The sequence below is a fragment of the Mustela lutreola genome, chromosome 2 (genome assembly GCF_030435805.1).
Source record: "Mustela lutreola isolate mMusLut2 chromosome 2, mMusLut2.pri, whole genome shotgun sequence".
In the NCBI taxonomy this organism is placed as follows: Eukaryota; Metazoa; Chordata; class Mammalia; order Carnivora; family Mustelidae; genus Mustela; species Mustela lutreola.
The window spans coordinates 217,568,710-217,594,891 of NC_081291.1; the positions used below are offsets into that span (position 1 = coordinate 217,568,710).

At 38.1% G+C, this 26,182-nt stretch overlaps 1 protein-coding gene across 6 annotated transcripts in view; it reads left to right on the forward strand.

Moving 5' to 3' along the window:
* Nucleotides 1-26,182, forward strand: part of DYRK1A (dual specificity tyrosine phosphorylation regulated kinase 1A) — a 143,381-nt gene that overhangs the window by 36,612 nt on the left and 80,587 nt on the right. For 4 of the 6 annotated variants that reach the window (XM_059164718.1, XM_059164717.1, XM_059164716.1 and 1 more), the window contains exon 2: nt 16,454-16,539. The exons of the other annotated variants lie outside the window; for them this stretch is intronic. In XM_059164718.1, coding sequence (XP_059020701.1) covers nt 16,530-16,539 — 10 coding nt within the window. In that variant the 5' untranslated portion in view covers nt 16,454-16,529. The remainder of the gene's footprint in view (nt 1-16,453; nt 16,540-26,182) is intronic. 6 annotated transcript variants of the gene reach the window in all.

The window sequence follows — 26,182 nt, forward strand, 5'->3', positions numbered from 1 at the left end:
ATTTTTGGTTTTATGTTTTATTATGCAAGATCTATGGGAGCTCAAGATGAATCCTAGCCCCTTTAATACGGGACACGACTTATAAGCAGAGTCTTCCTTTGGATCTTGTCCTGGGTTTGGTTTTAGACATTATTAGTATTGGTGGATAGGCTGTATGCCAAGATGTGGTCCTTAGTTTTGAAATGGAGAAAGGAAGTTAAAGCATGTGTTTGTCCTGGTTCTCTAGTGAAACAGACCCAGTAGGAGATACATGATTTATTATAAGGAATTGGCTCACATGATTATCAGGGCTGAGAATTCCCAAGATCTGCAGTTGGCCAGTTAGAGACCCAGGAGAGCTGATGGTATATTTCAGTTGGAGTCCAGAGGCTTGGGAATCATAAGAACTGATGGCTTAAGTTCCAGTCTGAAAACCAGCAGGCTTGAGACACAAGAATAACCGATGTTTTAGTTTGAGTCTAGAGGCAGGAAAAAGGTTGATGTCCCAGCTTAATGCGGTCAGACAGGAGTTTGTTCTTACTGTGGAAGGATCAACCTGTTTATCCTATTCAGGCCCTCCCTGAATAGGATAATTGGATGAATAGGATAATTGGATGAAGCCCACCCACATTAGGGAGGAGTCTGTTGATTAAACAATAATTCTGGAAACGCCATCACTGCATACCCAGAAAAATGTTTGGGCAAATGTCCGGACTCCCATGGCCCAGTGAGATCGGCACATTAAATGGACCTTTGTGCTCCCTCCACTGTCCCTGGGCAGGGACTACCAAAGTCCCCAGCCCTGTTCATTCTCTCTCACTTCTGTTCTGTTCCCAGTCTCTTAGCAGTTAGTCTTTGCCAGGCTGTGTAGTCTTACCCTGCTCTTGTGCATTCTTGTCCTCTTGAGTCCCCCCACACAGACTTTGGGAGACCCCCGTTTTGCACGGGTTACCCGTCCAGTTACTTCAGCTCTTTGGAACTCTGATCTTTATATCTCAGTAGAACCACCATGCTTTGCTGGGCTCCAGCTCCCTCTGCCATGTTGAGAAGCTGTCCTCAGGGAAAGAGGGCAAAAACACATCAGTGGAGGAGACAGTTTTCTTACAAAATACCAGCTGTTCCCCCTGGAGTGGGCAAATTTTTAAAAAATAATGTAATGATGTGGGCCTTTGGGCCAGAGGGTTGGGCTCTGGGGTAACTGAACTCCATTTCCAGCTGGGGTAGATGTTATGTATGTGAGGCCCTGCGGGAACGTGTGGTGGTCGAGGGCTGCCGTTCATGGAGCAACTGTCCCATTATTGGATGCCTTCCTTCTTTTGTTTGTTCTGTACTTATTCTCTTGTGACATTTTACTTATTTCTGATTTGAGTGCTGTGTTCTTGAAATATAGGAAGCTAGTTAATTCATTCCAGATTTGTGAGACTTGCTTCATCATTTGAAGGCATCTATTCATTGTTGCTCTAGTTTTTCACAGTCTTGACTGATCAGCCTTGGTACTTCCAGATCCCCATCCATCTAGTATTTTCTTAGACGTTTTGGATTGTCTCATTGCCTCTCATTATGTGGATCTAGAAATTAAAGAATTGTAAGCTTCAGAAGCCAAACAGGCATAAAGACTACAAATTCAGATCTTACCTGTCAACTTCTTGCAAAGAGTATTTCTGATACTCTTTTTTCAAATCTAAATAGGTTCCCTTTGTTATATGTTCTCTTAGTAATTCATACTTTCCCTTATGACTGGTAGCACAGTATGTAGTTCAGTATTACTGTGATTTTTGTCTGTTTCCCACATTGGATTGTGAGTTCTCTGAGGGCAGGCACAGTGACAGCAAATCCTGCCTTTATGTCTCCAGTACTCAGCACATACTTGTTGAAGAAATGAAAGGTGAATTTTAAAGTCTGTGTCAAGACGTCATCTGATTTTTAGGAGATTATTTGCCCATATGCTGTTACTTCACATAATTTTTCATTTGTTTCAGTAAGTGTAATTGATGACGCTTCTGCAGTGTGGACAGATGTATGAATGTCTCTCTCCGCCTTCCCCCCATTTCTCTCTCCCCTCCTTCCCAGTCCCGTTGTCCCAGCCCCAGAAACTGCTCTTTAAAGCTTTGCAGTTTCTGGACATTGTCCTGTATATTTTCATTCTTATGTAAGGATGCTTATGTTGTTGTTATATACATAAATATTGTTTTTGTACATACTTCTTTGTAGCAGTAGAGTTAAATGTTCAGTTAAAATGGCAATTAAGTATTATTTTGCTTCTGTCATTGGTTTGATAACCAGACCTTTCCATTGTTTTACTTTCAGATACTGTAAATAAGGCACTTAACCTCTAGACTGTCATTTCCATGTCTGCCAAAGGATTGATTTGAATTAAGTAAAATTGAAGTCCTCTTAGCTCTCAGTCTGATAATAAATTTAATGTTATTGTTTAAGTCATCTGTATTAGATATCATGAGAAATGTACTGTCTGCATAATATGAAAAAATAGGAAGATAAAAATCAAGTATGACTTTGGTAGCAAAAGGAAATTTGGGGGTAAGTTATTAAGATGTTCAGTTTTTACCCCTCAAGATTGGCTAGAGCATGTCAGCTGCTGAAACTAGCAGTGGGATCATCTCTCTTGGGGACTTTGGCTCTAGGGAGTTTGCACTTTATTGATCCTGCAGTGCTAGCTAGTGACATCCTAGAGGGAATTTCGCCTGCCTCCCTGGATTTTCACCTTGCAACTGTACATTTAGTAACACGTGACTGCTTCTGAAGAATGTATAGTAAACCAAAGCTTACATAGGAAAATCTTTGTTAGTGCCTTATTTGAAAATACTGTGTGGAAAATAGTTTCGCAAGTTACTTTAGACTCTTTCTCCTCTCCCCAAAGAGAAACAAACAGGAGAATGAAAAAAGGCAAATTTTGCTCAGTCATGGTTTGTTTATGAGTTCTATTATCATAAAATGTTACTGGATCTTCACATTTCTTTTAGCTTTTTTTTTTTAAAGATTTTTGAAAAAGATTTTATTTATTTGATAGAGACACAGTGAGAAAGGGAACACAAGCAGGGGGAGTAGCCCCCCCCCCCCCCCCCCCCCCCCGCTGCTCCCACTGATCAGGGAGCCCGCCGTGGGCCCCTTTTAGTTAGCTTCTTTTGATAAGTAGTCACTTAGTTTATGGTTTAAAGAATTACATTTCTAATAGTTTTTTCATATATCACATTTTTCTTTTCTTTTTTTTTAAAGATTTTATTTATTTATTTGTCAGAGAGAGAGAGAGCGAGAGCGAGCACAGGCAGACAGAGTGGAATGCAGAGTCAGAGGGAGAAGCAGGCTCCCTGCGGAGCAAGGAGCCCGATGTGGGACTCGATCCCAGGACGCTGGGATCATGACCTGAGCCGAAGGCAGCTGCTTAACCAACTGAGCCACCCAGGCGTCCCACATTTTTATTTTTCAAAGAAACTTTTTTAATTATCAAAAGCTTCAGACATATGCAGAAGTAGAGCGTGACATAAGGAGCCCTTGTGTCCCCATCATCCTTGATTTCAGTTGTTAGTATTTTGGCCACCTGTTTTTTGTTTTTGTTTTTGTTTTTTAGCATTTTAAGTATAAGTAATAACTATGGTTAAAATTATTCTTAAAAAAGGAAGCTTGGTATTTAACAGGAATAAAACCCCTCAGCTAGGGGCGCCTGGGTGGCTCAGTCAGGTGTCTGCCTTGGGCTTAGATCATGGTTCCAGGGTCCAGGGATCAGTCCCACATTGGGTTCCCTACTCAGTAGGGAGTCTCCTCCCTCTTCCTCTGCCTGCCACTCCCCCTGCTTGTGCACCTGCGTGCACTCACTTGCTCTCTCTCTTTCAATGAAGTCTTTTAAAAAAGCCCTCAACTATACCCAAACTCTATTTGATTATGGCTCTTTATATGTAGTTGATAATTACATAAAATATTTCTTAGCTCATATAATACTGTCTGTAGCAAAACACCTTTTTTTTTTTTTTTTTTTTGCCTTTTTCACAGAAGTGAGTTCTAGAACTAAACCATGTCAAACTCAGTTGCTCCCACCAGTAGGTTGCAGATATGACTTAACTATCGTTAGTATCTTGTTTTAAATATTGAAGGTTTTTTTTTTTTTTTTTTTAAGGATTTTTAAAATTTATTTACGGGAGAAAGAGAGAGCATGGGCTCGTGTGTGAATGGTGGGGATAGGGATGGGGTGGGAAGCAGAGTGAGTAGGACAAGCAGACTGACACCATGCTGAGTGTGTAGCTCGTTGTGGGGTTTGATCCCATAACCCTGAGATCATGACCTGAGCCAAAACCAAGAGCCCAATGCCCAGCCAGCTGAGCCACCTAGGTAGGTGCCCCAGATACTGAAGAATTTTAGCTTACTTGTTTCAACAAAACAACTCAGAGCAGATGTTTTAGGCAATGATGTGGTTTGATGATTATGGTTTTCTCTCCTTTTCTGAGAGTGTTGTGGTTGAGGAAGCTGGCCTTCCTCAACAGCATGCCAAAGAAGGCTCTTAATATTTTCTGGGTCTGGATGCTGGCATGCATACAGTTAGTTAGCTAGCATCCAAGGTGAGTGGTGTGAGGGCAGTAGTCTTTTGGTGTAAACTCTGCTGCGCAGAGTTGCTGAGCGATTGATGTTTCCAGGCGATGTTGATTTGATTGGAGACTTCTGTGAAGGCAGCACTGGTTGGTGTTGGGCTTGGAGCTTGGTGTTGACAGGCAGGGAAGGATGAGGAAAGCTCATTGAATAGCCGGAGCAAAAAAGTAGCTTTTGTCCATTGTGGCTGGAGTGTCAATTTGAGAAAAGTTTTTATAGTAGGAGATAAGACTGGAAAGGTGAAGGTAAAATAATGCTGGCGGTAGTATATTGAACACTGCGGTGTTATAAATGCTTTATGTGTGCTGTGTCATTGTTAATACAATTTTATGGGATTATCCTCACTTTGTAGATGAAGACACTTAGTCATCTCACAGTTTAGAACCTTGTGTGAGCCCACCTAGTAAGTTGTGGAGCCAGAAGTTAAACTAGGGCAGGTTGACTCGGGAGTCTGATGGCTGTAGGGCCTTGAGTGTTGGGTGAAGGGACACTAAATAAGTACTTTATTTGGTCCTATTGTGGATAGTGATCTAGTGATATATTAACAGACTCTTTTTAAAGACTTATTTATTCATTTCATAGCGCGTGAGTGGGAGGGGCAGCAGGAGAGAGAATCTCAAGCAGACTGCACTGAGCACAGCCCACACAGGGCTTGATCCCACAACCATGAGTTCACGATCTGAGCCAAAACCAAGAGTCAAATGCCTGATTGCACCACCTAGGTGCCCCTTAAATGATTTTTTTAAACAAAGATCTTTAATAGTTTATTTTCATGAGCTTTTTACCTATATTGGAGTTTTAGAAATTGGATGCACTTGGAGGTTGTTCTCATGGTTGTGGCTGTTAGCCAGATACCATGACATTTATATTTCATAAGGAGGTTTGGATTTCTTGGGCCATTTTTTTCCTGATTATAAGAGATATGCTTACTTACAAGAGTCGTGATGTCTGAAAAATGTAAAGAGGAAAATTTAAAAATCACCCAGAATTATATTAGCCAAAGACATTCATTATTAATAACCTTACATATCTTCCCCCAGAGTTTTTTCAGTGTATTTTACTTCCTTGAGATTTTGCTTTGGGGAAGGTTTTGAGTTCTTTCTGACATAGTATATGACGTTTTCCTTCATGCCGTGCAGTTACCGTAAGAACTTAAAGGGTTATATCCTATTTTGTTAGGTGAATCTACCATAATCTCTGTCACCTTTTCTTTTTAGTGTTGAAAACTGTTGTTCCTGATTTTTGAATTATTTTTAATGATATACTTATATATATAAATTTTGTGTTTTCTTTCTTTTTTTTTTTTTTTTAAAGATTTTTATTTATTTAGTTGACAGCCAGAGATCACAAGTAGGCAGAGAGGCAGACAGAGAGAGAGGAGGAAGCAGGCTCCCTGCTGAGCAGAGAGCCCGATGCGGGGCTTGATCCCAGGACCCTGAGATCATGACCTGAGCCGAAGGCAGCGGCTTAACCCACTGAGCCACCCAGGCGCCCCAATTTTGTGTTTTCTTTTATGAAAGGGATTTGAGATTGAGCATGAGGTATAATAGACCACAAGTGGACCATGAATCAGTACTACACGAAGAAAGGAAAACTGTATAGAAACAATATTTAGTGTTGCAAGGCTAGTGTTTAAGTGTACTGTGTACAAATTTGGAGATCATAAATTGAGAAAACAGGAGACTTGAGCAGGAAAAAAGGATGGAAGCTGGCCAGTTCAGTTTGAGAAGACACATTGAGTGTCTTGATGTGCAGTTGGAGAAAAGCTGAGGAGTGTGGGTAGGAAGAATATTTTGTAGGCTGTGTGTAGCTTGTTCCTGTTTGTTCAGTGTGCGGGAGGAACATCATGAACTCAAGTTGGGATTGAGGAATTTAGCTTAGAATTTGTAACTATGGATTGAACATTTTCTTGTAGTTTATCATGAGAATTAATCTTTGAAATGGGTAGGTTTCACTGTATTTAGGACTTTTTTCGCCAGGAAGGAAATGGTGCTTTAGATGGTATGTTAAAGGTTTTTCCAGAGCTTCATTCCTAAGATTTATTTTAATATTAATTACAGTTTTCTCACCTGTTCATGTCTCCTGCTCTTATGTGGAAATAAGAGCAATAATACTATGTTAAGATTTGTAGTTTTGATTGAAAGGACAAACCAAGAGAGTAAGTATAACTCTGCTTCTGTACAGCTAGAGAAGTAGTATGCTCATGTATAAAATTGATTTGCGAAGCCCTGAACAGGGTCCTAGAAGTTGAACATCCATCTCGTGAGGCCAGTGGAATTTGAAGTAGAGGTTGGGAAATGTAAACATTAATAAATAAGTCCTAAGTGTTAAGACTGTGACAGTGCGGGTGCTGACAGCCATGCCGGCCATTTTTAAAGCATTTCCATTGGTCACAAAAACTCTCGGTTAAGATTTTAACATTTAAGATTCTAGGAGGATTTGGTTTCATTACAAAATGCATGTTCCTTTTAGGAAATTTAGAAAATACAAAAGATAAGAATAAGTTTCCCTCAGTTCCTCTCTCCTGAGAGAACTACTATTTACGTTTTGTGGATAACGGGTCAGTGTTGTTTTTTTTTTTTGAATGTACACAACTATTTCTCTCCTTAAAAAGAAAAACAAATGTTATCACATGGTGTCTGCATACTTTTTTTTGTTGTTGTTTGTTTGTTTGTTTGTTTTTTACAGGATTTTGACAGAGATCACAAGTAGAGAGGCAGGTGGTGGGTGGTTAACAGGATTTTGCATAGTGTTTTATAACTTACTTTTTCTGCATAGAACAGTATTTTCCATGTTGTTACTCAACTTTACCAGTGCGTTCATTGCACGTCTACTCTTGAAATAGAAATGGGAAGCTCACCAAGCAGGAGATAATGTCAAGGAGTAACAGTAGAACAAATAATTAAAAAATATAGTGGTGGGTCATTGAATGCAAATTCAGAGAGGCTGGAGTGACGTAAAGCTGGATGAGGGGGAGTTATGGTCGGTGATCTTGAAGGATGTATAGGATTTACGTAAACGGTTAGGTAAAGAAGAGGCAAACTAGGTAGGGAAAAATCATTTGAGCATTGGTGCAGAATGGGGTTAAATGGCATTTTATAGAATGCTGTCCTAAACTCTCTGTCAGGGCATTAAAATTTGATCAAATATTCTTAAGTTACAGAGGGTAAGTTAAATCCAGGTGGAAAGTCACGTGCTTCAGGAAGATACATGTGGCAGCTGTATGCCAGATGAATTAAGACGAGGGATAAACTGCCTTTAAGTTTGGTAGCTTCCACGCCCGGCTGGGCTCTAAAATCACTGGGGGGAAGAGGGACTTCTTGGGTTCTTCCACATGCTTCCTAAATCAGTATCTTTGGGTGTGGGAGTCTGCAGTCCGGTTTTGAGAACCTCCCATAGTGTTTCTGACACACCACCTGGCCCAGGAGAAGCTTAGTTCTAGGGGGATCTGTAATACCAAGTATGAAATAAGGACCTAGACCAAGGTGATTACAGTGGGCCTGGAGAATAATTAAGGTAGGAGACATTTTGAAAATGGGCAGGATTTAGTGAGACCATGTGGAGTAAAGGAAGAAGCCAGCAGTTTGTCCTGAAGTCGCTGGAAGAACGGTGGCAACTGGGGATAAAGATGGGAGGCGGAGTTACGTGAGGACGGAGGGGAGGATGTGTCTCTGCCATGGGAAGCTGAGGAAGTACTGGTGCTGTAGGTGACATCTAGCAGCTGTTGGACTCGATACTGAGTTAGAGATGAGTGTAGAGAAAAGAGTAGTTCAGCATTGTTAGTTCAGAATAAAACTTAGAAATACTTCTTTTGGAGGAAAACATGGATAGAGAAACGAGTGGAGGGGCTAAGGGAAGGAACTGGAGGCAAGCCCTGAGGCTGCGGCTACAAGTAAGACACATGGGGTATTTGGAGGATAACTGATGCTCTGAGATACAAGGCCACACACAGTTTCAGAATTTTTGAGTTTTTCAAAAGTGTGGTTGGGAAAAATAAGTAAAACTAAACTCATTTACTACTCTTCATAATCGGCTTGTTGGAGGAAGATGTAAGCTGCTAATAGCAGTGTGTGTTTTTGATTATTTCTGGCCTGGTTATTTTTCTGTATTTTTGAAATGCAAGGATAATTAAAAGCAGTGGTTTCTAAAATTACATATAATTATATATGTATAAAAGTACATACAACCGACTAAGTATATGTGTGCATGCACTTAGGTAAATTAATTATACATAATGTATATTTTATAAGTAAAATTATATGTGTGCGTGCATATAAATATATATGACCACTCTAGAAAAGTCAGTACTATCAGAAAGGATGGAGCAGAGTGGTTTTCCATTGTTTTTCTTTTTCTTCTTTCTTTCTTTTTTTTTTTTTTAAAGATTTTATTTATTTGAGGGGCACCTGGGTGGTTCAGTGGGTTAGGACTCTGCCTTTGGCTCAGGTCACAAGCTCAGGGTCCTGGGCTTGAGCTCCGAATGGGACTCTCTGCTCGACAGGGAGCCTGCTTCCCCCTCTCTCTCTGCCTGTCTTTCTGCCTGCTTGTGATCTCTGTCTGTCAGATAAATAAATAAAATCTTAAAAAAAATTAATTATTTGAGATGGAGTGAGAGTGAGCGGTTGAGTGAGAGCAAGAGAGAGAGCATGGGGTGGGCAGAGGGAGAGGGAGAAGCAGGCTCTCCACTGAGCAGGGAGCCCAGTGCAAGGCTTGATCCCAGGACTCTGGGATCATGACCCGAGTTGACGGCAGACACTTCACCGACTGAGCCACCCAGGTGCCCCTCCAGCGGGGCATTCCTTAAAACCAGAAGGGCTTGCAGGCTGTCGACTGAACATATTCTTCTTAAAGTGTCCTCTGTCTGATAGGAACATATAAATGAATGAGATCAACCCAGATGTTGAGGTTGGGTAGGGAAATGTAACTAGGGATAACACTCCACATTAGCTCTTGCTCTGGTGTGAATCTCAGAGTCCTTGAAGTCATTTATTTAATTCCTTTTAGAAGGTAGGATTGATTGAATAATAGGAAGTTTGAGTACATTATATGTAGGTGATGTAAAATGTATCTGTAAGCAAACACAACAGAGATTCAATAAGTCTTGGTGTTCCTGATATTTTGCTTTTAATTCCTATTAGCAGATGGGTAAAAGCAGGCTCCAAGCTTCAGAATTTATGGTAGTGAAAAATTGGAAACAACCCAAATATCCCCCAGTAGGTATTTGTTTCAGGTAAACTTGGGTCTGTGTGTAGCGGGGTACTGTACCACCGTGAAAGGAGCTGCAGGTACAGAGTGTTGATGGGAAGATGTGAAATAAACAATAGGAGCAGATGCTTCTTAGGGTATTGGAAGTTTGCGTGACCTTTGGCTCTTTATTCCTATTCAGTTTCTTCTTACTCCCTTTTTTAACAATAAGGAGCTTGTAATGTGTTACAGTCAGAATGGAGTGTGTTTATTTCAGAGAAGTGATGGGAGAAATACTTAAGGTAAATAAAGATTTTATCTATTTATTTGACAGACAGAGATCACAAGTAGGCAGAGAGACAGGCAGAGAGAGGGGGGAAGCAGGCTCCCTGCTGAGGAGAGAGCCCGATGTGGGGCTCAATCCCAGGACCCTGAGATCATGACCTGAGCCAAAGGCAGAGGCTTTAACCCACTGAGCCACCCAGGCGCCCCGTAGGTTTTAATTTTAAATGGAAATGAAGACCATCGTCAAGTTCCAGCTTCAGAACAGCCTGATGTTACACGATTGGGCTGGAATGGTGACAGCCTGTGCTTTGAGGCCTGCAGGTTTTTTTTTTTTTTTTTTTTTAAAGATTTTTATTTACCTATTTGAGAGAGAGACAGTGAGAGTGAGGAGAGGGTCAAAGGGAGAAGCAGACTCCCCATGGAGCTGGGAGCCCGATGTGGGACTCGATCCCGGGACTCGGGATCATGACCCGAGCCGAAGGCAGTTGTCCAACCAACTGAGCCACCCAGGTGTCCCATGAGGCCTGCAGTTTGAGTGAGAGTGGGTTGTATGGGTAGATTTGAGGAAGGAGTGCTGACAGGACAGGAGGGGCATTGACTGAGGCAGGCAGAGAAAGATGGAGCACAAGGCCTGCTGGGAAGACCTTTCTGAGGTGAATCCAGCACAAGAATTTGTCAAATCGATGTGGTGTAAGCACTAGGAAAGAGGTTCTGGGTGATTAGGGCTCGCCTTGGGAGATGGGGGTGATGGTGACATCTGTCACCAAAGACTGGGAATACAGGAGGAGAAACAGATTTTTTTTATTTTTTCCCTTGTCCTGCCTGGTCTTTCCTCCCCTTTTTGGGGGGCAGAGGAGAAGGGCAAGGAGATAGTAAATTCAATTTAACATGTGCCTGAAAACATTGGTTTCGGAGTCATTTTGGTTGGATTTGAAATTTTTCTCTTCACCATTAGTCATGTGTGACTTTGGGCAACTTCACTTCTCTGGGCTTTAGTTTCCTCACCTGTAAAATGGGTATTATTACTTACCTTATGTAACTATTTATGGGAATTAAGTGAATGAAAGTAAATATGTATCCGTTAAAGATAAGACATCTCTTTGGGAAACAACAATATCTGGGACATTCAAGCTCCGTTCGCTGGGCCTTTGGAAGTGTGGGCCTGGAACTCTACAGACAGAGGTGGGCCAAGCCAGCTTTTGAAAGTTCGTTTAGTTGCACATTTAACTAAAACAGTGATTATTGTTGAGTTTCATCCAGCTGTTTTAGAAAAAAGCCTTCTGGAACCTATGAGTTCACTTATGAGGTGTTTCTTAGTATCTATTTTATGTAGTAGTCACTCTAATAGTGGGAGCTAGGTTCCTAAAATGTTCTGTGGTCTGAGAATTTATGTTCAAGGAACTCAGAATACAAAAGAATACATATAAATATGTTGGTAGTTGACATATTTTGAATTAGTGATGGGGTAACAGTAATTTATATTTACTGATCATGGCTTACCCCTAACTTTATAGTCTTTCCCCTCTAGTTTTAAAAAGGGTATTTGGCAATGCCTTACGTTACACGTAATACGCACAGAGGACATTTCCGTCCTGTTTTCCTGTATTTATTGTTGTATACAAATACTTAGGGCCTAATTTTGTCATATTTGAGCCCAGAATGCAGTCCTAGAGAGGTCAAGTAACTTGGTCTTTGAGGGAGCAAAAATTTGGGGCAACATTTATTTAATCCACTCAGCTCTTAGTTCCTGAACCTTCTCTTTACTGTTTACTCAGGGTTGTTAGTTTTTTTTTTTTCCACATAATTTCATGAGAAATCACATCTTTCTATTTTCTTTAGCACTTATATCAGCTGTTTCCACTTCCCACATGCCATTGGAGTCATATAATTGTAATCTTTTTTTTTTTTTTTTTTAATTTCTCCAAGGCTTTGGTGCAGTAATGACTTACCTGCTTTTGGGGTTTACTCTCTTTTTAGTTTGTCTCCTTTAATTTTTATGGTAGAGGAATATATGTATCAGTCTGTTTTGCTGTGATCCAATTTTCTCTGCTAGACTGACTTGAGAGTTTCTTTATCATTCTCCTAAACTGAAGTGCTTTTTACAAATTAATTTACTGCTTAGCAACCTTCTTTTTTGTTTAGGGTGGTTGAGGTGGAAGATTGAGTATGGGGTCTTAAAATCAGACTTAGACACATGTAGATTCTTAGATCTTTGAAATTTTCCCATGACTGTTTCAACACTTATTAATAAGAGGCATTTTGGTATAGTAGAAAATAAGAACTTTGGTGTGGGACCAGAGTTCACAAGCTGTGACCTTAGTCCAGGCGGGTTCATCTCTCTGAATTTGCTCTCCCCAGCGATGAAATGGAAATCACACTGCCTGCTTATAGGGTTGTTGTGAGAGTAAATGTGTCAGCTTCTCTCAAGTATCTCAGTAGAGTAGTTGGTGCACAGTAAGTGTTCAGCAAATGTTCTTTTCCCTGCAGTTTTACTCAGAATTTCCTTTCATATCCCATTCTGAAGTCTTGTGCTTTTAAACATTTTTTTCCTTTTTAATTTTTTTTTTTTTTTTTTTAACAGCTAGGACTATTTCTAGGGGTTTTGGAGGAGTCCTAAATCATTTTGGTTTTAAGAATTTTCACTTGACATCTCTAGTTAGTGAAAATGCCTTTTCTCTGTATGCCATTTGATCATCTTATTGGGAATTAGAGTTAATAGAGGTTTTTTTTTGTTTGTTTTTCTTATTAGGTATAAAACCATGTTTTTTTCTATTTCTTTTTTGCTTTGACTTCTTTGGCTGTTGTAATTATAGAAAGTCTGTTTCTAAAATTGTTCTGTGGAAAAATAGGACACTTCTGTTGCTTCCTTAATGTTAGTGTAAATGAATAAAAGTTTATAAGAAAAGCCAGTCACAGTATAATTTTTAGATAATCATGTTGGAATTTTAATGCATGGAATCAAGTTGTAGATCTATCAGCTTAGTTTTCCCTGATTTCATTTTTGTAGCTTATTCTTTTTAGGGAGTGGGTAGCTTATTTTTAAATTGGCATCTTCTAAACTATCTGATTGTCCCTTTAAATACTATTGTGCATTAAATTTTTTTTATGTGGATTAAATTTTTAAATCTTGAAATATATATGCAAGACTATACAAAACCTGTAAAATAAAAAGAAAATAAAAAACAGCTGTGTGCTTCGCCAGTTTAAGAAATAGAACAGTACCTATAAGTATTACTGAAGCCTGTGTCATACTGATTATTTTTATTTGCTGCTTGTCATACTTACCTACTAATTTAGTTATTTTGAAGCTCCATATAATTTCTAGTTTTGTGTCATTATAAAACATTGTGACATGAGAGAAAACTTCACAGCTATCATTTAGTTTATTAACTCCTGAGTTAATCTGGATTTGCCATATCATGCTAATGCATTCATTTCAATCATTGTTTTGCCAATCTTCATCTTTGAGGATTAGCATTAATTATATAAATCTCAGTCCATCACTGCTTTTAATTAGTTGTCTCCATGTTCTCCCTCTCTCTCCTTCACACACCCCCCCCCCCCCCCCCCCCACTGTAGAGACAGGTGCCAGGAGACTGAATCTGATACCTACGGGGGGAATTCCAGGTGTTTAAATTCAGCCTGTTGAAATTTTCTCCCTGCTGCTGTAGGTTGTTACTACTGTTATGCAGTGATTTTCAGACAACTAAAACAGGCTTTGTAGGTTTAGCTTTAAAAACCAGTTAAGCTCAGTTTCTAGATTGTTTGTAGACTGTTATGTTGCCTTTGGCAAAATGTGAGCTAAAGCATACAGCAAAAGATTTAGAGGATTATAGGAGGTTCCTGTGGTAAGGATAGTAGATGCTTTTCATTAGCATCTAATTTAGCTCTATAATTGTGAATGACTGCATTTGTGGGGGGGAAAGTTGAAAATTCACTGGAGATTTTTCTCAAAAATTTAGAGGATGATGGATTTTTAGTCTTCTTTAGAAAGAAAATTATATTTATAGTTTGCAAAGTAGCTTTGGTGTTTGCTGTTACCTGCTTATTGTCATAAAACACTGACCTGATATAAACATATATTTTTTTTGATAAGTGAGCAGCCTGAAGGATATGTGGAATTATCACTAGAATCTTAATTTAAAACAGTCCAAGGTCTAGACTTAAGGAGTTTTAGCATTGCTCAGTAGATGATGGTTTAGTTGCCGCATATGTCAACAGCAGGTTTTGTAACTTGTAGATTTGCTTTACCCTTTGCTAAAGGCTACTTTTCAGATGAGTAGTGAGGAATGGTCGACTTTTCTAAAAGATGTCCTTTTTAGGTTCAGACAGTTTTGATGGGTGCTTCTCCTGACGCCCGGTCACTTGTACTCTCCTTTGTGTCACCGGCCCACTTATATTCTTACCTTTGGATGTTTTGTACAGTAAGCGTAATCTGCCACTTTCTAACGGCTTTTAATAGGATACAAAATGCTAATGGTTTATCTGATTCTGCTTTTTTCTTATGAAGTCCTTTGGTATCAGCAGTATCTATCCTGTCGAAACCATTCAAGTTGGCAAAGTGTAGATAGCATTGTAAGTAACATTTTATAGGTGAAGAATGGGATGTTGAGAACCTAAAAGATTTGATAATATATAATTCATAGCTAGAGATTTAATTCACATTTCCTGTCCCCATGGTCCATGCTAGAATGGTAAAGATGATTTATGGGAGAAAAATGGTTAGAAAACTATGTCTTTGAAGTAAAAATCATTACTCCTGAGAGTTCAAATACTGTTACTCTTTGGAATAAAACTGTTTTGATGTAGTACTTTAATGTTCATTCATCCATCCATCTGTCCACACAACCTCCGGAATGGGTATCAGTTGGTCCCACGTCTGAGGTTTTACCATAGCATCTAAACTGGAAATATGTTCTTTAGGAATGGGGTCTGGAATATAGGCAATGATCTTAGACACAGGCAGTTCCTAAGTTACAGATAATTCATATATTTACATCCCCGTCTCTGAGCTGCACTTCCCGGTACTGCTCTTGGGAGTACAAACGTCCAGTGTTTAAAGAAGCTGGGAGTGCACAAATGGAGAAAGGAATGAAGAGCAGAAATATTTGGGGGCAATAAATATACATTTGAATCTGTATTATGACCATTTCCTAAAAATGTTTTTCTTCAAGCTACCTTGGTCATTGTAAACTTTATTTTATAATGTGATTAGAATTCTACCAGTTAGGAGTTCATTTGGACTAACTAGTAGCCTCCTTGTTGAGAGTTGCAAACATGAAAGTAAATTATTTCAGTCCACTTGATTTCTTTCTATCACATACCTGAAGTGAGGTAATAGGAGTTTTTTATGGTAATTGAGGAACACAGGACTACTTAGGAGAAAGGATTACAAAGCTGGGTGATTGGGATTCCCTAAGGTAAAATTTAGGGAATTAGAGATATCAGGAGTTGAGTACTAACAAAGGAAAACAACGTATATTTGAGACTTTCTTCAGAGAGAGAGGATCTAGAATTGGTTACTTTCTGTATTTTCAGTGGTCCCCAGTGTCCATGATCAGTAATGTCTTTTGGTATCAGTAAGTTTCTTTTGGCTGGCTTGGGAACTTGGCCAACATAAGCAACATTGTTTCATTAATAATATTTATTGAATTCCATAGTATCAATTTAAAAAGTATATTTTTAGGCTGAATATAAATAAGGTGCGTTGTAGCCTGTGCTTGGTCTAGTCTCTTCTCTAATCACTTACTCTCAGTTGATAACAACATTCAGGTCGTTTTTGTTTTCCCATCAGTCATTATAAATTTTGCTGGTCATTTGTGAAATACCAGTGGAAGTAGTAAGTAGGAGGTACAGTGAAAGGCTGACAGTAAAGTAGAAGAAGCCACCTGGAGAGCAGAAGAGGGCTTGTGGGCTTAGGGGAGCAGTTATGCACAGTGTCTCAGAACTTAATTTACAAATAACAATTGGTAGATTGATACGTTATCCTTCTTGTAAAGCAGCTTGCATTACCTCTGCTTACCTGATAGTAAGCCACGATAAAAAGTGACTTTATATTCATACTGATTTGTGAATTGATGGATATTAGAAAATGTAAATTTTTCCCAGATATATAGAATAGCAGAATATTGACCCCTTAGTTCATACCTAGAAATGCCTGAAGTTTCATTGGTAGTAGGCAGATTTTGAAACTTTTTCTTCCTGACAGTTGAATACTTTACATTTTATATATATAATTGATTGTCATTAATGGAAATTATTTTCAAGTAAGCATAAATAAATGTTAGTAAACAAATTTGCAGATAATTTTATCTCTGTTTTGGGGATTGTAGTTGCATTAGATGTTCCTCAATAGGGGTAATTGTCTTGCATCCTTATCTCTTATCATAATCTGTTTTTCTTCACACAGTGTTATAGTTTTGCTGCTGGACTCTTCCCTCCCTCCCCCCACCCCATCAGGATGATATGAGACTTGAAAGAAGACGATGCATACAGGTGACTCAAGTTTTGAAATACAGTAAAGCTGTGGCTGTCTGAGCGAATGTGGGAACTGGTGCTGTATTTTGAATGCGGGAGCTTTCTGATAAACAGCATTAGTGGGGGGAATTATATTTAGATCAATAAATACAAAGTTAGTTGGGATATTTAATAAATGACTTTGGGAATCCGTTTGATAATTAGTGACTTACAGTGTGGTATTCATACAAGTACATCACAGTGATTGTTAGGATTGCTGGTCTTGACCTTTTTGAAAGTGGTTGGTTAGCTAATACTTTCTTGAGAATTGAAGTGTTTCTGTTTAAAATAAAAAATAAAAATTCACTAATATTCGCCTTTGTGGTTGAATGTGTGTGTCCTTCAGATCCCCATTAAAATAGAGCAAATCTTTTAAAGGCATGGGGAGTAGGTGTTAGTAGTGTATCTAAGACCGACAGTTAAATTAAGGGTATTACACCCATGGAATAACATGGTCTGGGATTTTGTTTTTTCTTCCCTTGTTCGCGCCTTCATCCTTTCTTCATCCCTCTCTCTTCTCTTTCTTCCCTTTCTCCCTTTTGTTATTTGTATTTATGCAGGAGAAGCATTATAAAGGCATTTTGGAAAGAAGTTTTTGGATTGCTTTAGTATGAGTTGAGGTGATCTTAGTGATGGAAAGTGGGAAATTGGAAGCTAGCTCATCTGTGACTATGTTCGGACTCTTGAAAATACAGGGTAGTTAATGGATAATGTGTTCACTTTCAAACCTGTAAGTTCCTTAAATCAGGCTGATGGTGAGGTGTTTTGTTTAACCAAGTAGCTTATATTTGCAGACTTTGTCAGGATACTTTTAATTGGATTATATTTATAAACTGTTTGAAAATGTGGTCTTTAACTGGAAAAGAAGTAACTACATAAACCTCATATAGATAATTAATTATATTATTGGTGTAGCTGTTAAAGTTTTTGTGACTAGCTTTTCTTTTTGGTGATCTTTGTTTTCTAAAGGAAAAATTGACCTTTTTGACTTTAAAGTGGGAATTAAAAACATGTCTCTGCTATTTTGAATGAAGGTATATGTTTGAATATATTTTTAAATTAAGTTATAGATCAAATAATATTTTACATTCACGAGGGATTCAAAGAATTTGATGGTAATTTCTTTTTTAAGTAAAAGGTGATTGAGTCATCCTTTGTGCTCTGTCTCTCAAATGGGCACATGTGTGTCTGCCTGTGCAAACTAGAGCTGTGCCAGGTATGCATTCTGGCCGAGGGGCTGAGAAAGTTAACACAATGCTGAGGCTGAATCGCACCGTCGTAGCCAAATAAATAGGAATATTTGCAGAGAAATATTTTAGAATTTTATGAAAATTTTGTTGTCAGATTTTTAAGTTTGACCTTTTGGTGCAGGAACAATTTCTCAGCACTGTCAGCTCCTGGATTGCTCGTTGGGCACTATACTGAACATTGGCTATACCAAGTAGATGCTCACTTTCAACTGAGGTCAGTAGAGGAACAAAGTATTTTGGGGGTTATCTCATAGATTGATCCATGGATATTAATGATCTTGGGGATTTTCTCTAGTGAAATTTGGAGGTGGCACAGTTGCTGTTTTATTTCTACTTTAATCTTTAATGATACGAAGCATTCCTAAATAGCTCTTTTTCTGGAAAGGCTTATGGATGAAATGAAATACATTTATAAAGGTTACCTAGTTAATTTCATGAGTTCTGGGAGACCAAAAAAAAAATTCTACAAAGATTGGATTTATGATATAACCCAGTCTCTCTAATTTGGCCTTGTAGTCTTTAAAAACTGTCAGCATTTATTGGCTTATAAAGGAAAAAAAAACTCAAGAAGGAAGATCTAGCTTTCTGTAATATATGTATTATCTCTTGGTGTATTTCCCTTTTAACAGTTTGCAAATTAATAATTGTTTTTGAACATAAAATTAGCAGCTGTCCTAATCATCATTAATTAATGCAGCAGTTTGCTCTTGTACTACTGTGCACACATTTTATTATACTTCAGCTGATAGAACTTTAACACATAAAAGCTCATAAGGAGTTTTTCAGTGAAAGTTATTTCTAGAATGCTTATGCATACTTGAAAGTGAATATTCTGTTTTCCCTGGGCTTTTGTGGTACTGACTTTATGTTGGTTAGACGTGATGATACCCTCCTCTCTCATACCATTTCATCAATTAAGTGCAGGTACAGGGGTGCCAGAAAGCATGTTGAAGTAGGTGTTGACTGATGATTGGTCTTTCACTAGCAAAAGCTTTACTAATAGATTTTTACTGAACACCAAGCCAGAGTCCAACTTTGATGCATCTCTAATACTTGTGTATATAGGTATTCTTGTACTTGTTTAATTTGTGGTTGTTTTTTGCATATTTAAAAATAAGAATATAAAGTTAAATTGGGTTATTTCTTGATTTTTGGATGAAAAATTATTTGTGACCAAACATTTATTTGGTTAATTTGTACCAGGTACTATAATATATGTATATGTATGTAACATATATAATACATGATATGGGTGCTCAGCCCACAAGGGTCCTCCTGCTTAGGAATCAGGAGCACAGTTTAGTTGGAGGAGGGGGCAGATACGTAAGAAATGATTCCGTGGATATTTATGATAAGTTTTTAAGACTTATGTATTGAATTTAAGGCATCTAGAGCAAAACCAGGAAATACTCTTTGGTTAATAGCATTCGCAGTACTGGCCTCGCCTGACAGCCACATGCCCATGTCACCAGGATCTACATTTGTGTCCCACTCCTTTCTCCTGCGCTCCAGACTCAGCGGATGCTTCCTGGATGTCTCTTCTGCACACACCCCTTCACTCCCTTTCATTCCTGTTAGAGAGGAATGACATTCTACCTAAGCATACCATTATCCTGGGAACCTAGGATCATTTTTTACCCTTTTGAACTAAGAGGTAACCAGATTTCATTTATTTAAAGGATGTAGAATCACTTACTTCTGAGATTGCATTAGTAAGATGCACTGCCTCAGAGATTACTGTGTACATTAACATAAAAGCTCTTGTATTTTTTTCAGTTTACTTGATAAAAGGAGCTCCCCACCCTTTTATTTGTTATTTGTGCTCATTAGCATTCAATATTTCTGAAAAGCTGTGAGATATAGCAGTTGATGCCATTCTTTATTTTGTTGACATGGGCTTCTTTAACAATTAAAATTGTCTTTGAACATCAGTGATAAGCTCGTCACTTTAAAACTTGAAATAGTTCTGGAACATAAAGAAATACCACTTTTTTAGGAGGAATGCATTGGAGATTTATTTTAAATTGTGCCAATTTGTTCATAGAGTCGTTATCGTATTTCTTTTTTTTAAAGATTTATTTATTTAGTTATTTGACAGAGATCACAAGCAGGCAGAGAGGCAGGCAGAAAGAGAGAGAGGGAAGCAGGCTCCCTGCCAAGCAGAGAGCCCGAAGTGGGGCTTGGTCCCAGGACCGTGGGATCACCACCTGAACTGAAGGCAGAGGCTTTAACCCACTGAGCCACCCAGGCGCCCCCGTATTTCCTAAATGTATGAGTTTAAGTGCTTAAAACTAATACATCAGAATTTAAAGTTTTAGATTATCTAATTTATTTTTAAAATGTCAGTTTTACAGGGCAAGGTTTGCATAGTTGAGCTGTCAGAGAAGTATAGTATATTACTATAGAACAGTTAGAAGCCAGATCTGTAAACTTCAGAAAAGAACGTTCAGATCCCACTCAGGTGCAGGGTGTGTTGGGTGTGTACCTTTAAATATTTGGCACATCTTGCCCACTGACTCCTTTTGGAATTGTTCTTCACACGGCCCTGCGCATCTGGTCTTTCTGTGTTTTCCATTCATTTCTGAACCCAGGGCTATCAGATTCCATTCTAATAATTCAACAGATTTATTGTTTTTGGTGAAAGATAAACCCATTGGATTTATTTTTGCTCTCAGGCTTTTACTTTTTCTCCTTGTTTATTAAGTAATACACAGTCACTGAAAAAATTTGGAAATTTATAGGAATATAGATAAGTACAAGGAAATATACCCAAAGTTCTGTGTACTTCATTCTGGCACATTCTCTGTCAGTTTTTGGTTTTCTGTGCCATTTTTGACACTCAGGATGGTATGCTTGGAATGTATTTTATATTATTTGTATTTTCTCTTTTTTTGGCTTAGCATTATATCGTAAGTATTTCCCTTTGTCATCAAAACCTGTAGTGGTCTGCTGTCATTGTAAACGTGAGCCAGTGTAGAGCACTCAGAACCATAACTGTCTTTTGAGGGTGAATTACTTCTAGAAACTCATTTTAAAGTGTGTTGATTTGAGACTCTTTCATAATATGATCATTTACTAGTTAAGCTTGTTTTTTTTAGTAGACATTGTTATTTTTTAAAAATTTCCTTTCCATTTTTTTAAAGCACTAACATCTGTTCATAAATTTTTGGTTATATGTTAAGTTACTTTTTTATAATTGATTCCTAGGAGTGTAAATATTGGGTTATAGGGTTTGGAAAATTTTAAGGCCCTTGATAACTTTTCAGGAAACTTTTTGTTGATATGTACCAGTTTACACACACTAGTGTTACATAATTGTGTGTTTTCTAATATATCTTTGTGAGCATTGAGTATTATAGTTAAAAATAACTCTCTAATTCAGTTGGCAAAAAGAAGAATCTCCTATTTTGGGAAATAGAAAAGTAATAGTGTATACTCAGTGCAGGAAAGAGTTCCCCATGCTTCCGAAATGTGTAATAAAGTAAGAGGTGCCTGGCTGGCACGTTTGGAAGAGCATGTGACTCTTGGTCTCAGGGTGGTGAGTTCGAGCCCCATGTCCCGTGTAGAGATTACTTAAATAAAACTTTAAAAAGGAAAAAAAGAATGCATAAAGTAAGCAATAAACCTAACACTTCGGTAGATATTCTCCTTCCAGGATTATTTCTTTCTAGCAAATCATTTTTAGTTAATGCCTTTATAGCATTTGCATACATTTGCTTACTGTTTTTTTGTTCCACCTGGTCTGACAGTTCCTCAAGATCAGAGCGAGGTGCCTTATCTTTCTTGTATGCCCCGTGTCTTTGTAGCAGGGTTCTTGGGACATTAAAAGGTGACTCAATGAATCCTTGCAGAAAGAGCAATTTTTGCCATCTCAGCCCCTAAAAATATCTTAATGTGAATGTCTGCTCTAATAAATTTCTTAAAATGGTTTTAAGACATCCACATTATTTTCCTCTTATATTTCATATTTTAATTATTTCAGCTTCTGGTTTTTAAGTGAAAGCAATTAATGATTGCATCCTGTTCATATCACATAAGAGAACATATGATATGTGTGGAAATGAATGGGAAACCCAGGGTTAGCCACATTGCAAAGTTGCATTTCTTAGTGTTTAGTGCCTTTATTTTAAAGTGAAAGCAAATAAGTTCATATTTGTTAGTATTAGATTTTCAGATACCTACTAAATGGACCTCCAAAAGAATGTTTGAGCTCTGAAAAGATGATAGCAGGGCAGTTTTTTGAATCTCTGCAGTTTTCTCTAAAAACAGGGTAGCTAGAACAACAAAACCAAAAACTCATGTTCAGCGGCCTCTACAAGACTAGGTGAAAGGTATCCCCACAAACCCTAATATAAGTGGGTGGGAGCAAGTCCCCAATAACTGCAAGACCTGCATGATGTCAACATTTGTACGGAAGAATGCAGAAGGAAGCAGCAGGCTATCAGAAAGGCCTGAGAACAAGAGAGAACCTCAAGATAGCCAACAAAACTCCCTGCAGAGTGTGTCAAGCAAGTTTGAGAACAGCAGCAGAGACTTAAGAGGTTTCTCACTTCCCAGGATACAAGAGGTGCACGGGAGTTCTTTGGGGTCAGAGCTGTCTCGTCCCTATGAACTTGGAAAGCCAGTTGAAGGTCCCTTCCTGGCCAAAGCCTCACACCTCCGGAGACACTGCTGGGAATAGAATCCACATTAAGCAGGGTGGAGGCAGGGGAGGCAAAGGGAAAAAGGTCAGATAAAGTGGGAGAAGGGGAACACACAGGAGATCTCATTTATGAGGCTGCATTTCAGTACCTTTCATAAAAACAGGAAAGACTATTACTAAACAGAAACGCTAGCTCCTCCAGTTTTCTACAAGTTTTTTTATTTTATGTGAAAATGAGCAACAGACAAGGATCATAGTCAAATTTCTCACAGAGGGTTTTTTATTTTGTTTTGTTCTGTTTTGTTTTGGAAAGACAGCGAGTGCGTGAGAGAGCATAAGGAAGGGGAGCTGGAGAGGGAGAAGCAGGGAACCTGAGGTGGGGCTCGATCCCAGGACCGTGAGATCACAGCCTGAGCGGAAGGCAGATGCTTACCCGACTGGACCACCCAGGCACCCCTCCCACAGAGTTTTTGTAAGAAGAAAGGAATAAGGAGCAGAATAATATTCGTGCAGACCATGAAAGTGTGCCAGAAAGAAATGTCCCTGAAACTAGTGAGAAAACTATAACCTAATGTTTCAGAACAAACCCAAGCAAATTTAGAAAGTGATAAAAATATGAAAGAGCAACATAAATCTGAATAGGGAAGTCTTAGAAATGTGATAACTGAGGAAAGAGAAATTTTCTTAAAAAGTCACTAATAAAATGAAACCGAATCTAGAAGGAACACAAGCGTGAAAAAGCACGTAGAGAAATTTAGAGAAACTGAAGAGAAATAGGAGAAAAAAAATTTTAAAAGAATGGAAGAAAAGTAAAGAACCATTAGAAAAAGATGATAGTTGCTAAAGACCGTAAGGGATCAACTATAGAGTAATAAAAGATCCTGAGGAAGAACCAAAGCACTTAAAATAAGTACTAATAATTATAGTTGAAATAAATTTCCTGAAATAAAAAAAGATTTGCCAGCACAATTGGAAAGGGCATGTTGTATGCTTTTGTAAATAGATCCAGAAATGACCAATAGGTGGGCATATTTCTTAAAAATTACTGGACTTGAAAGAAAAGAAGAATCTTGGGGTAGCTAGGCAAAGACCCAAGTCATTATTAGCAGGAAAGGGTATTAGAGTATCTGATTTTGATAGCAACACTTTATGCCAGAAGCAATGGAGGTAACGCCTATTATTTCAAGGAAAACAAAAGAGAACCTGGAGTTTCATAACCAGCTAAATTGACTAAAGTGTAAAAACAGACAAAGTGTTATGAACACATGTATGAAGTTGGGGAACTTCTGTTTCTTTGAACACTTCTTGAGGAATCAGCTAGAGAGTAAACTTGGGCAACCAGGAGGACTTTAGGGACTAGATGTAAGGGAAGGTGTGATACTAAATGATGATATCTGTGAGTGTGATACATGATGTCTGTACTCTGCAGTACCAATAACCAGAAAAATAAAAGGAGAAGAAATTGCTGTTTGCCTCATAGTTATTAATGGGGAGTGAAAGGATATTACTTTAGAACAGAGGCTTGGAGAAGAGGAAAGTTAGGGGCAATCAGTAGGGCATACTTCTTCAGCTCAAGACACATAATGAAAAGAGAGGGAAAGAGAAGATATTTGGGGGTATGATATAAATACATTAATATAGAATTAACCATCAGTACAAAGTACAAGCTCCAAATCTCAGTTTCTTCCTGTGGAGAATAAGAAGCATAATGATGTATAATAATACTTCATAATACGTGGAGTACAGGGTGTGTATGTTTCACTTGCCCGAGAAATGTGCTCTTACTTTTACTAGTATTATCTCTCCATCCAATTATTGCCGTACTAGCTATGCATATTTCAGGCTTGCATTTTCTCTTTTTTTTCTCTTTTCTCTTCTTTTCCTTTTTAAAAATATTTCATTTATGTATTTGACCGAGGGGGAGAGAGAGAGAGAGAGAGAGAGCAAGCACAAGCAGGGGGAACAGCAGAGGGAGAGCCATTCCAGGACCCTGGGATCATGACCTGAGCCAAAGGCAGATGCTTAACCAACTGAGCCACCCAGGTGCCCCAGGAGCTTGCATTTTCTCAAATTTCTCCTGTATTTGAGAAATTGACATGTCTTCTCAAATTACATGTTAATGTCTCAAATTTTTATATTCTTGTATTATCAGAGTTACAGTCAATTCAACTTTCTATCTCATTTACATTTGTGTTGAAGGGCTGTTTTATTTTATTAGACATTAGAATTATGCAACTTTGTGGCCTACAGTTTGGACTTGGAGTTAGGCAAAGCATTTCCAGGGGCAGGTTAGTAGGGAAAAAATGTGATGGATAAAGGCTTTTTTTTTCCTGGGGAACCAAGTTAGCCCAAAATAAACATTTTGCTTTTTCATAGTTATGAAAGGATTGTATAACATCCATTTTTATCTGAATATAGTAGAAAATATCTTGTCGCAGTTATGCAGATGTGAAAGATACCTGAAATCCTTAAGCTGTCTTTTTTCCCCCATTACCATGAGACACGTTTGTAATGTTTTTCTTTCTTTGAGAGTAGGGTCTTTTCCAGCCTCTCATCTTTTTTGTAAGTTGTGTGTGTGCACGTGCCTGCGTGCATCACTCTTTTATGAAATACAGTTTACGTACCACAAAATTTAGGCATTTTATGAATAAATTTGAGTTCTTATGGAACTCACACAGTTGTGCAGTTATCACCACCACAATCCAGTTTACCTATTTAACTTAAAAATAGCCCAAGTTCACATAGAACTTCCGTGTGAAGAAGAAAGTGAAAATCAGTAAAGCAGTAGTAATCCTTTAACATTCAGGTAATAATCACTGTAATTTTTTGGTATTTATGTTGCCTGTTACTTTATGTGCATATGGCTCCTTCAGACCATATTTAAGAAACAAAATTGGGGTAATAGTTTACTTTTTGTAATCTTTCAAAATTTAAACATTTCTCCATCATTAATATTCTTTTATAGTATCATTTTTAATGGCTAATTAGTATTCTACAAACCATTCTACGATTTAACCTATTCCCTGTTGTTACTAATTAGTTCATAAATAATGTTTAAGTGAACATTAGTGTGTAGTTTGTGTTCCTCTTTGATTTATTACCTCAGGTCCAGTTCCTCAAAGTTGCAGTTGTTGAATTAAGGGATATGTACATTTTTATAGATTTCTGATACATATTTTCAAATGTACTTTTTTTTTTTTTTTAAAGATTTTAGTTACTTCAGAGAGAGAGAGAGAGAGAGCGCGAGCAAGTGTGAGCGGGGAGGGTCAAAGGGAGAAGCAGATGTGGATGTGGGGCTCGGTCCCAGGATGCTGGGATGATGACTTGAGCTGAAGGCAGAGGCTTAATTGACTGAACCACCCGGTGCCCCTCAAATATCTTTTTAAAGTACAATTTATGGTTCTACCAGCTACATATCAGAATTTTCCCAGACTCCACAATCCTGGGTATTTAAACATGTTTGTCAGTTTGATAGACACAACAACTTAATACTTAATTTCTATTTGTTTGAATATTAGTGAGATTGCATATGCTCTGTGAGTTTCCTTTTAGCATTTGCTGGTATTTCTTCTAGTTTCTTTTTTTAATTTGTAAGAGTTCTTTATTGAATCCTTATTATAATGTCAAGAACAATTCTAAGCAATTTACTTTTTAAAAAAAGATTTTATTTGTTTTATTTGAGAGAGCATGAGTGAAAGAGAAAAGGGAGCCGTGGGGGGAGAAACAGAAA